This window comes from Pagrus pagrus (genome assembly GCF_965226575.1).
Source record: "Pagrus pagrus genome assembly, chromosome: 16".
Lineage (NCBI taxonomy): Eukaryota > Metazoa > Chordata > Actinopteri > Spariformes > Sparidae > Pagrus > Pagrus pagrus.
The window spans coordinates 22507792-22520686 of NC_140200.1; the positions used below are offsets into that span (position 1 = coordinate 22507792).

Genomic DNA, 12895 nt, shown 5'->3' on the forward strand with positions numbered 1-12895 from the left:
GTTGGGCGCTCAGGGACTCCACAATGAATGGGTTACACCATCACGCCCTGCAGCATTGATTTGTCAAGGAAACCCAGGTAGTTTGTGTCTCTGGGCTAACGGGGAACGTTTGTAGCCGAGCTACTTTAGTTGTTCATGTTCAATGGATGATATGTGTCTATAAAAAAAATGTATTTTTGGTTCAGGGTCCTCAATAACCTTTCTATTTACTCTCTGAACTTTTTTGGACACAACTATAGTAAATACATTAAACGATTACACCTGTTTCTCATTGAAAAATGTCCAGGATAATATTCAAACAAACGGCTGTGACTTGATGAGGAAAGGTCAGATGTAGACAATAAATCTTATGAAAGTCTAAAACATCTGAGTACATCATTTTAAATGATAAAAAACTAAACTTCCTGATGTTTGTAAAAATATCATGGTGTTGATGTTGAGAGAAAGGAGCTTTTATCGGAGGAAAATATTCAAATATTTTTCTTGTTTCATTGCTGAAACGAGAACTGTGACAACAACAGATCATAATGTGCATTTCACTGTTAGCATCCACCCACAGAGGAGAAGAGATGTGAAGCAATGAACTCAGATTGCCGGCGGTGATGTGGCATCTGTGCTCTCCCTGAACACTGAAAAGTTCACGTGTGTTTCATCTCTGTGAGATGGGCGAAGCAGAGTGGCTGTTGTGTTTATGTAACCTGTGGAGTGGCCTTGGTTACTGCGTGAATGCGCAGCAGCACAATGCGCCATTGTTGCGCTCTGCTATGGTTTGAGTGTTCGCCACAATAACATTGGCTGTGGGTGGGTGGGTGAAAGATTGGAAAATGTTCCACAAAAACATAATGAGAAAATATTGGCAGCGCAAATTCTCTCAGATAAAAGCAGACGAAAACATGGAGGGACGGGAAGAGGAGAGTGTCGAGGCAAACTGACAGACACTGGGAACATGGAAACCTCCGCTGACATCTGCTGCTGAACGTGGAGGAATTCTGTCTTTATGACAAGAATACTAAATATTTAAAATGAAATAATGAAGCGGGATGAGTGTGTTTGGGTCCAGGGCTCGAGAGGTCCCATTTTTTTCTCATTCATTCTCTGGATGAATCATCACATCACACTTCGGTCTAATGCACATTGACACAGGGATGAACTGGAGATATCTGCTCAAACTTTTTGATGAATTTCTATTGATGATAAAGAGTCAGACCTTGAATCTTGGCCTGTTTGTACAGTGGTACGAGATGATCTGTTCGAGGCTCGTCCGCAGGCTCCTGCGTCGGGTCGAAGAGGGGCAGCAACATGGCCGCCAGCTCCTGACCCACTTCCTTTGAGTTGAAGTTGGCCTGCGGCCACTCGTCTGTGTAGTAGCAGCGGGAGTATTTGGTGAGCGGTCCGGCACCACAAATGGCTTCATCGCTGGTGTGGAAAGATGCGTTTATGACGAGTCTGCTGTCGAAGACAAGGAAGGAACTGTTGATGCTCTTAAAGGCGTCGTAGTCGACTCCTTTATTGGAGAGGTTAATGAACACCTGAAAGGAGGGAATACAAAAAAATCATAATGTTTTCTGTTTTCTCGTGATTTCATGATCAAATTCTTAACATCGCCGTTTTTCTTTACATCAAAGGGTGTGTTTATGTTAAAGCAATAGTTTGATAGCACTTATTAATGTACTCATTTTCTGTCTGTTGAATATTTATCAATTCGGTGTCTTCTTGACATCACACTTCATCACCGTTTTACACAATTGCATAAATTATGTCTATTTTCACAGTAGAAGTGAAGCTAAATGGAAGCTGGAAACACAACAGAGCAGACCAGAGACATGTTGAGCAGCTCAGGCGTGTGTGAGCTGACCAATCAGTCTTCTGGAGGGGCGCCTTCAAGAGACAGGAGCTAAAACTGAGCGTTTCATACACGGGGGCACTGGACAGTATGAGAAAACTGATGTGTTTTTCAGCAGTGAAGCATGTAAACGTATTCTAGTAGTAACCCGAGATAAAATGATAAACCTGAAAATGAGCGTAATATATCTCCTTTAAATCCTTGTTTATCTAATCCGACAATAAACTTTATTGTCCATACTGACATCAGTGCACTCAAACAATTCTTCAAATCAGGGCATATTAGAGAACATACACACCAATAAAAAGACATCTGTGATAGGCCAATAACAGCCAATAATAGTGGCTCAGAGATATTTTGGTTGGGCTCTTGGTTTTGTTATGTGTAATAAGTTATGTGCTCAACAATTGCTTGTCAGGCTTCCTGGAGTTTCTGCTGGTTGCCTGCGAGCCTTACCGTGACGATGACTATTCCTGGCCAAGAAATATTCCAGCCATGGATGCATTAAGAAATCTGGACACAGCGCCACCACTCAGCCTTGCTGCTAATTTGGATTTAACACCCTGCACCCCAAACACAGAAATTCTCAGCAGAACACATTGTGTGAATCCTTGGACATATTTCTCCCCTTCAAAAAATATTTGCTCAGCCAACATCTTGAATGTTTTGGAACCTGCATGGTTTGATACATGCAGATTATATGGAGCTTCTATTTTAAATTAAAATTGAAAACAAAAAAAAAAAAACCTGTAGGATCCTGTCTAACTGTCTGAAACAATGAAAATGGGAAACACACCAAAATCATTTTGTGTTTGACCAACAGTCTGCTTCCAGGAGAGAAATTAACATCCACCCAACAGCCTCAAGCTGCTGAATTCAGCCGGTCGTTTGTGAGCTTTTCAGCCCCACCAGACCCGCTGGCCACTCACCCACCATTGTTTTTAGAATATTTCCTTTTGTTAAAACTAATAACTGACCGGGTAAGCAGTGAAATCATCCAGTGGATTTTAAAAGAAACTTTGACTCACTCCACACTGCAGATGAAGAGGCTCTGCGTCGGTGCTGAATGACACGGATGTGAGAGGATCGGGGTGCTCGTCTCCGTCGTTCATCCGGGCCAGCAGGCAGTTACGGTGGACCTGGACCTCGGCCTTCGACATGGCTGTCACCACAGCCTTCTCGACATCAGGGTCGCTAAAGCAGGAGACGCCGGGCTCAGGAGGTGTGAGGACCAGGTGGATACGATGTCCCAGGACACCGAGGCTGAGCAAAGTCTCCACGGTGGTGAAGACATCGATGCTGTTTCCGTAGACAACGGCATTATCTGGAGAGACACAAGGAACATTCAGAAGAGTGATTTCATCATATTTCCAAACTAAGTGAGTTCAGGCAAAGACACTAATGTCGAGCAAATAATTATGCAGTCAAACTCATTGTTCCGTTGAAGAAAAGAATTAAACCTGTGGGTCATGAATGTAATTTTATAGTAATCAATCTACTACTGTTCACCCTTCCAGAACTATTCTGGACCGAAGCTGTAGATATCTTCCTCAAATTAGAACTCCAACAACTGGATTAGCTGTCAACTATTAAATGAATCTGCAACTATTTTGATAATCGATTGACTTGTTTGAGTAATTCTTTAAGAAAAAAAAAAGTCAAAAATCTCTGATTCCAGCTTCTTAAATGTGAATAATTTCTGCTTTCTTTCCTCCTCCATGACAGTAAACTGAATATCTTTGGCCTGTGGACCAAACAAGACATTTGAGGACATCATCTTGGGCTTTGACCAACATTTTTCTGACATTTTATAGACCAAATAACTAATCAAATAATCGAGAAATCAACTGGTTAATCAACAATGAAAACCATTGTTAGAGGCAGCCCGACCCCAACTCATTGAACCCTTCCCCAATAAGTCTCTTGAGCTCTATTCAAAATCTGATAGATGATCATCAACAGTGGAAATCTGAGTGATACATCAGGACTTTCTTATGCACTGAGAGATATAATAGAAATCCACTCACTACAGTGATAACACTTTGGATTTTATTGGATTTTGGATTGTTGTTCCTTATTTACAGTGCTCTTGTGGTTAGAATAGAAAACTTGTACAATGTACATTACTGCATGTTCTGGCTAGACTTAGGCACAAAAACCACTTGGTTAGGAAAACATCCTGTCTTTTGTCTGAGAGTATGTGCCCCTCATCTCTCACTGATTATATTACAGTTAAAACACAATGCCTGGAGCTGCAGGGTCATCATGCAGATCGTCTGTCAGACAAAATCAACATGAACTGAGATTTCATATGTGCATGAGTTTATACGCGAGTACTTCTACATGTTTTGCTCATGCTGGAGGTCATATAATGTCGGTTATAAAACAGATAATTTAACCAGTAGAAACACATAACAAAGATATTATAATTAAATTGAGATGTTTTTCATTTAGCTCAGAATGTGGGTGGTATTTTTTCAGCTCTTTCAGATGGGCTGATAAAAAAAACCCTCTCCAGTATGTATAAACATTGTGGAGTGGGACTCAAACAGTAGTGATTTATTGGTGATTAAGTTGTGTCCTGTGCAGAGGTTTACAATGAAGCAAAAGTTGCAGAAATATGTATTCATTTCCTTCCGTTCCCCTGTATACTGTTAGTTAAAGATAGAATATATAAGATTTCTGCATGAAAACGACTCGACCTTTGTCCTGAACTTTGTTGAGTGGTGTACTTACATTATTCCCAAGGTTAACAACAATGTTCACAAATCATATAAACATAATCACAAATGTTTGTGCTAACTGGGTTATCTTGGCTCAGGGGTTGCGTGTTCTTTTCCGACTTCTCACAACTCGATGCAGAAACTTCTTCAATCCAAGACGGAGCGAGTAGCCTTGAACTCTTTTGGCAGTGTGTAGGTGGTGCTCCTTGTCATGTTTCTGGGTTTTTAGCAGTTCCACCTGACTGAGACATTTCCCCCTCAAGGCCTCAAAAAGTCAAATAACCCAATATATCTTCAAAAAGATGAGAGAGAAGTCTAAAAGAAATAAATACAGAGTGTGCAGCAGTCATCACTCCTGGTGCTATTTAGCTGAAAACTCTTCTGTACTTCAAATGAAGAATTTTCAATGCAGGATTTGTATTTGTAATGAAATATTATTACATTATTGTCTATTTAGGAGTTGGTGTAACAGAGTAGACCAGAATTGGTGTTAGCTCTCAGTGGCTGCTGTTGGGAGTCTCTGTCCATGGTGCTGAAGGAGAGGAGTGCTGCTGCTCCTGAACATCAAGGCCAGCAGAACACAACTTCTCATCTACAGATCTATATTTCACTGCTCACTTCATCTGCTTCCTCCTTCGACCACTACTAGAATAGTCCAATGAAACATGTTTTTATGATTACAAAAAAAGGAGAATGAATTCTCCAGAAAGTGAAGGCTCATCGCTTTGTTAAGGCACAAAAGTTAAAAAGCCTCAGAGTCCTGAGATGCACTGGTATGTGGTCAATGTGAACTAGTCTTCTTTCTAATCAAGTAGCCGCTGTAATAAAAGCCTTGTAATGAAGGAGTGAGCCTTGACTATTTCTGGAATTTGATCCCTGTTTCTGGGAACACTGACTGCCTACTTGTGCTTGTACTTGACATCGCTGTCAGATCTAAGAAGCTTCCTTCCTCATCTTTTTTGTATCAAATGTTTTTTTTATTTTTAATTTACTGTTTGTCGATGCATATTTAGATTGCACTAAATCTAAAAAACTAAATCTAAACTGTATCTACTAACAAGTGTGTATCACAGCCTGATTAATCTTCTTATTCTTTGCCATATAACTCCATTGTTGTCCAAAAACTATTAAAGGGTATCTCCACCAATTTTACACATTAAAGTGTGTTTTCAGGTCTTGGGGAGTATTGGCATTAGAAAGTAGCATAAAGGCTTTTGTGGCTCCTGAGTAAGCTGCATGTAAGTTGATAAATTGCCTCCAGTGATGTCACTCACTGACTGAGTTGCCTTGTGGGTAATGTAGGCTCTCCTATAACACTTTTGGACTAATTATGGACAGTTTAAAAACAAATGATCAAAATGGATACAGCAGAACCAGAGACGTCACCTTTTTTTTAATTCCATACAGTTTCTTCAAAACCTTCCACCTACCCACAATGCAATTTAGCCACTGAGTGACATCACCTTAATAATTATGGGATTACATGCAGCTTCCTCTGGAGCCACAAAAGGCTTTATACTACTTTTTTCACATATGTAGTTGTATTTTGACTTTTACATATTCACTCTTCACATACGAATATCACCACGGTGGACGATCACACTTGATTCCACACACACCACAAATACTCACTGGAGGCACCAAATGTGGATTAATCAAGCGCTGAATATAGTCCCTGACAAATGCGCTATTTCCTTCTGTTTGTATGATAAAAACTACTGTGAGCAGCTGGTTTTAGGAAATTACTGAACCATTTTAGAAAAAAAAGAAACTAAACAGGACATTGAAGATTCATTCATAGAGATTTACATATTCAGTAGGAATCAGTGGGCTTGGAGCCACAGACAGGCAGTCGGAAAGGATCAAGAGATGACACATTGTTAGATTTTATATTTTTATGGGATTTGTTGTCAAAAAAAAAAAAAAGTCCTTTAAAGACCGTATTGAGACAGAACAGAAGTGACTGCACTCAAAATATGGTAATAAACAAGGTATCAGCGGGAGTCAATTTGCATTTATTAATGGTTTTCCTTTATGACTGGGATCAACTAATTAGTATGTATAAAAGCCTCATTCTAGATCACTGCACAATTCCTTCAGAGAGCAGATTAATTTTGCTTAATGGCACTGTGTATTTTCTCCCGCTCTGAGCAGCCCGGCTCTCAGAAAGTGATATGATAATGGAAAATGGATGGAAGAGGCCGACCTGATTCACAGAGATGAAAGATTTCTCTGCAGCTAATTAGCTGCTAATTATACCAGGGCACTTCAGCGCTGACTGGCTGAGTAATGACACACTACTACAGATTAATTTCAGGCTCCCTGTGTGTGTGTGTGTGTGTGTGTGTGTGTGTGTGTGTGTGTGTGTGTGTGTGATCACTTACCCTCCAGCTCCACAAAGTTGGCACACAGCCAGCGGTGAGCAGCCATGCAGTCGTGGAGGTCGTTGAGGGTGAAGAGGTTGGACGGGACGGGCCTGGTGTATCTGCGGTGGGTGGACTGAGCCGGCAGCTGGCTGTTTGTGACGGGCTGGCTCACATCCACACCAGTAGGACAGGGAACCTACAGCGTCACATGACACATATAATTCAGATCATTCCAGACTACACTTTCACCAAAAGTGCTTTATGAACAATTAAAAACTCTGATGGTCTCATGGTCTCACCTGGTACTGCAGGCCGGTACAGAGGATGAGGTGATCGTAGGGCACCTTCTCACCATTAGACACACGGACATATTTGGACTTCCTGTTGATGCCCACCATCTTCCCAGTCATCACATTGACGTAGGAACGCAGAGGTAGCTGGGCCAAGTCTCTGCTGCTGTATGCATGACTGCAGGAAGTGAAGAAGACTGAATAGACTGAGATAGTTCTGCTGAAAAATGTTCTTCATCAAGCTAATTTTTAGCTAGCATTTTGAGGTGCTAGCATGGTTGCAGACTTGTGTACTATTATACAAACAATTCTATGAATTTGTGTTGGTTTTTTATCATCACATTTTTCAGTGAATGCAGGAGAAACATGGAAATTGTCTCATAATGTTTTAACACAATCTGGAAACCATTCAGGCTAAATTTATATCATATTGCATATTATATTTGTGCACTTAACTTACAATAACTGGACATGGATGCTAAAGTCTAAAGTAAATTAATGTAGGTGTGATTAACAACTTGATTCTAATAACACATGAAATAGTCACACAGGTTTAATATTCTCATATCTGAGTTATGGCAGAATATGATTTTCCATTGTTCCACTCACTCACCTTGTGGACAGAAACCCGACGTCCTCGTGGTTACAGTCGCTGGGGAAACCGTGTGTTGAGATGAGGGTCAGGTTGTTGAACCGCAGGTGAGGGCTGAGAGAGAACAAACAACGGTGAAAAGCATGAGTGCTTTTCTGCAGTTCCACTGAATACATGCTGTGTGAGAGGAATGTTCTCTGTGGAAGGACAAGTTTAATTTCTGCAGCAACTACAGCCCCTTCTTCATCCAGTGCAACATCATTTAGAAAGTCTGAGTAATGTCAGCCATGTCAAGAGGAAAATAAAGAATATGAAATAAAACTCTCAGCATTGCTTTATGTAACAGGAAGGTCTGAACGATACAGGGGCGTCTGCTCGGCCCTTCGCTGCCACCGCTTATATTATAAGTGCTCATATAAACATTTTAAATGAGAAGTTATAAGATCAAGGATTGGTTCGCTGGAAGGTTGTCTCTTCATAGATCAGAGAAAGGATTAGCTTAAACAGTGTGAGTAGTCTGGGTGGAGAGAGCAACGCAGATCCTGGGTGAGGTGAATGACAGAACTTGCCCTGCACATCCACGTGATTTCACTTCTCCCAGCTGCTTAGAGCTCTTCTCAGTTCTGTGTGGGTGTGAACAGACCTTCTGATCAACATCTCCCTACGTGTCCTTGTTGCACCTTTTAGGATGGAACACATCACATCTTAATCTTTCAAGGAGTTCGTTTAAGGAATCTGGTAACCTCATGTACATCCCGCCGTAGTTTTTCTTATCTTCAGGACACAGTCACACATGCATGAATGCGGGCGAACGACCATCTGCTGGTGCTGAACTGAGTTCACTGGTTTCTAGTCAGGTTCAGGAGTCAACCACACATGTCTTTGCTATTGGTTGTGGCTGCAACATCATCCGTAAAAAGGTAAATTAATGTTGAACTCCATGTGAAGGCAAGATGCGAATTTGCTTCACCATTGGACGCAAATGTTTTATTTGCCCCTTCGACTGCGTAGAGTGAAGGTGAATTTATTTGATGTGATGTGTTCACAGACAAGGTAATGTTTAAAAGGTTTATTCTTGTTATGTTTGGTCAAGTTCACTGACTTCCGTCCTCACTCTCTGACATTTTATCTGGCTTTTACCCGAAAGTTAAAGTGACAGGCGACCAAATCAAATGCACTGTTATCTCAAGGTAAAATACTGAATTTCTCTGAGTATTAACTTTAACACCTTTGGATAATATAAATACTACACAACTCAACAAAATATATAACAAATGTCTAGTCATTTTTAGACTTTTCTTTAGCAGAATTATGACATCTTTTGAGTGTGTAAGTTCATCCCTGACCTTGGAACCATTAATTCGACTCTTTTGAACTCCATCAGTGGATGGAGGACTGTGAGGTGCAACTGAAAGAAAATCTGCTTCAGTAGAACTCAAACACAGTTGATCTCTTTGACAGAGTCCCTGCTAACAGAAACATTTAAAAATCATGAGCAGCCCAGTGTTACATTTGTGCTTCCTGTGCATGAAGAATCCTGAACTGCTCTCCCTCCTGTCGTGTGTTTACTGCCCACAATATACAACATCCCTTGTGATGCTAATCATCTCCTTTGTGATGGCCTACAGGACATTACACAGCTGATAACAGCAGCTCCAGCTCCTCCGTCCAGTGAATAGCAGACTGTGTACCTCACAGTGTTCGGCCTTATCACACTGACGCCTCTGATCGCCTCCTGCGCTGTTCTTATCTCTGCTTCCTGCTAAATTAACGCCCACCGGCAACAGATCTACAGCACCAGACACTGAAACGCTGGTAAACTGACTGGTTATTATAGGCTGACTGTTAGGTTATATCACTAGCAGTGTGACTGGACAGTATGGGGATAAACACTGTAAGTGACATGATAGACATTTCTCAACATTTAAACCATTGCGGACAATTTTAGAAATGAGAATGGAAGGAGAAAGACCACGTCATGATAAGTCGGTGCAGATCCAGACCTTCTGGAGGAATAAACACGCAGAGTCACATCAGATTCTGCTCCGAATCCAGAGCCGTTTACCGATGGGAGGAGAGCTCAGAGATTAGTTTTTAACTTTTGGGAGTGGGATCACTCGGCGGTGATCCACGGATCACTCACCTGTTCACCTCACCTGCTCCTCATCACCAATCAACCCAGTATATCTACTCCAGCCTCACAGACACTCATTGCCAAATTGTTTTTGACATTCATGCAACACTCTCCAGCACTTCTCTGTGGACTGATTTCCTGCTGCCAACCCTGCCTGCCTCTGACCAACTCATCTCGTCTGATCCCCGGTAAACTGACCTGCTTTCTGTCCCCGGTGTTGAGAGTTTCCGCTGCTTCTTTGGATACTGTTTTTCCTGTGGCTGCTCAGAGTAAACTCTCCCCAGCTACACTGCAGAGTGAGTTTATCATTCCGTCTCTCTAAGATTTCCTACAGATCGTAGACTCTCGCTGTGTTGCCATTTTCACCTGTTGGCTTCCGCCTTCACAAGCTCGTCTGCCTGCCTCTGCGTGGTATTGTAACCCTCGTTATTTTGGACTACAAGTGTGTTTGGACTACTCAGCACATATCCTGTCTGATTCTGCCTGCCATATCTGCGGATCCATCAGACTTTGTTGAGAGACATTTCTGTAATTTTGTTCACCTTGCGAGTCAGATCATTAAATCCTCAATCGACTATTCCAGGTTTCCCGTGAGCAGCATTTAGGTCTTCACTCTGCACTTTACAGAGGTGGCCTCCATTGTTGGATGTTTATGTTCTGTAATGTTGACTGCTGACTGGAGCTGGAGGGGAAATGTACTTTACTTCATGAACGTAGCTTTACAGAGAGGGGAGGGGAAAAAGAAGAGAGAGAACCAGAGTCTCTGCTGAGTGCTGAGTTTAGTCAGAGGTTGACCTGAATTCAAACAAACAGACACACACACCCTTGGTCCGTGCCGTCACTTACTATTTTATGGCTTAAGTACAGTAAGGTAATCTGGCTGTTTTGCGGCAAATAAAACAACCATCATTGCTGATGAAAATAATCAGACATGACTCAGGCATGACTCAGGCATGACTTTTTTTTTTTACTTATTAAGTAATCGTTTAGTCATTAAAATGTCTGAAAAATAGAGCAAAAAAAAGGAGCAAAATTAAAAATGTTGAGGATCTTTATCCAGTAAAATCCTCAGATTTAATGATCGAACGAGAATTTACAGAAGGATCAAGTAAAGGATCCTCAACTGTCATTTCAAAGCTTTGTGTAGTCAATGGTTTGATCCCTGATTTTGACGTCAACATGCAAATAACAATGATCAGCGATCAGACAAAGACTGCCGTCAAACTTTCCTTGTTAATCTGTGCCAGAAGGTGGATTTATGCCGCAGCACTGAGGCATTAAGGCCCATTATTGGCGTCTGGAAGTGACTGAATCAGAAGCTGTGGATTTGCTCTGTTATCAGCCGGTGACAGACGGCCGTGGTGACCCTGCAGCCTGACCGCGGCGAGCAGAGGGCCTCGCCGCTGCAGAGCTCTTTATCTGTCTGACCCCGTCCCAGCCAGTAATGGAGTTGGGGGGGTGGTGCTGGTGCTGCTGGGCTGGATTCAATGAGCACATGGAAAGCTGTGTCAGGGTGGGGGGGTGAAGGGGGATGGACGTTTGGGCAGGGCTGATAAGGGGGGCCCCAGCAGGCCGAAACTGACCCATCATTCACCCTCTCAATGCGTCGCCGCCTCACCATTAGTTCAGCGGACACTAACTGCCTCATTAGTCAACTCATTAGTGACAGCAAACACAGATCGCTGCAGCAGATCCCTGACGGGGGAAACAGTGGAGTGGCTAATTAAGGGGGCCAGCGCTGGCCCTGCTGAATGCCAGGCCTCAGACAGCTGCGTGCGCCCGCCCCGGCAGCCACGTCGTGCCAGCCTCACCAGCTCTGAGAGCTGCGAGATCTCATTCGCACAAAACAGTGAGCCCAGTTGCCTGGCAGCTATCGCCTGGTTCTGAATCAGCAGCCCTGCGCTCCTTATTATCTGCCGGAGCAGTTAATCTCACAAAGGCAGGACGAAGGCAAACATGTAAGACGTCCGACCCGGAGTCAAGTGACATTTCCAGAGATTGGATTCATGGAATAAAAGACGATAAAGAAATAAAGAAGAAGCTTCATTGTCACGGCTCTCTTTGGGTTCACAGTATTTCTCTGCAGACATGTCAGAATCTGTAACAAACAGGATCATGTGAATACTTTGTATTTTAACAGCTGTCTGTTAAATCTACACTGTCTCTGTGTACTTCACTACTCAGCTGGGTTTACTGGCACATAAAGATTAAAGTGATTGTCCTCCTGTTACCTGTCTGCTTAAGACATACAGACACTGACTGAAAGATTCATACTCAGACTGTTTCCTCTGCTTGTAGAAGTCCTGCCTGGGCACAGCATGTAGTTTTTTCCACAATGGGTCAAAACGGTGACAACAAAAGATGTAGTGTGGGATCATGGGAGTTGCTTTCTTCATTGTTAAACAACCAACACCGCTGATGACTAAAGCAGAGTATTAACAGACGAGGTCATGTATTAAAGTTTTATACATGTTATGTTAAGTCATGTTTGCCGACTTCCTTCCCCACTCTCTGAAGTATCATCCGATGTTTCCCTGGAAGTTAAGTTAAAGCAACAGGCGGCCAAATGAAATGCACTGTTTACCTTCAGTGAACTTACAGATTTCTCTGGGTCTGACATTCCTGGAAACATTTGGGATAATGTTAGTACACAACTCAACTAAATATATAAAAAAGGTCATTTATTAGACATTTTAAAGGTGCACTGTGTAGTTTTGGGGGATAAATCAGATGAGAAAGATCTTCATTGACTTTTTTTATGCCTAAAGAAACTAAATAAACAAACTCTTTGTTTTTATAACTGAATAAACAAAGTGACCTTAAAGGACAACACAATTTCATACTGTTGTACTTTGTTTATATGTGGCGGACCCTGACACCTTTCTAGCTTCAGTGTTCTGGGACCTTATTTTCCTCTGAGAACAGCTTGTTTATTCACTTGTGGAAA

The 12895-nt window shown here is 42.1% G+C and overlaps 1 protein-coding gene across 3 annotated transcripts in view; it reads right to left on the bottom strand.

Annotated features, from left to right (window-relative positions):
• cfap61 (cilia and flagella associated protein 61) overlaps positions 1-12895 on the bottom strand; it is a 37593-nt gene that overhangs the window by 8061 nt on the left and 16637 nt on the right. For all 3 annotated transcript variants that reach the window (XM_084377375.1, XM_084377374.1, XM_084377376.1), the window contains exons 17-21: positions 7836-7928; positions 7232-7400; positions 6951-7128; positions 2872-3167; positions 1208-1529 (exon numbers count right to left, since the gene is read on the bottom strand). In XM_084377375.1, the coding sequence (XP_084233501.1) occupies positions 1208-1529; positions 2872-3167; positions 6951-7128; positions 7232-7400; positions 7836-7928 (1058 nt within the window). The remainder of the gene's footprint in view (positions 1-1207; positions 1530-2871; positions 3168-6950; positions 7129-7231; positions 7401-7835; positions 7929-12895) is intronic.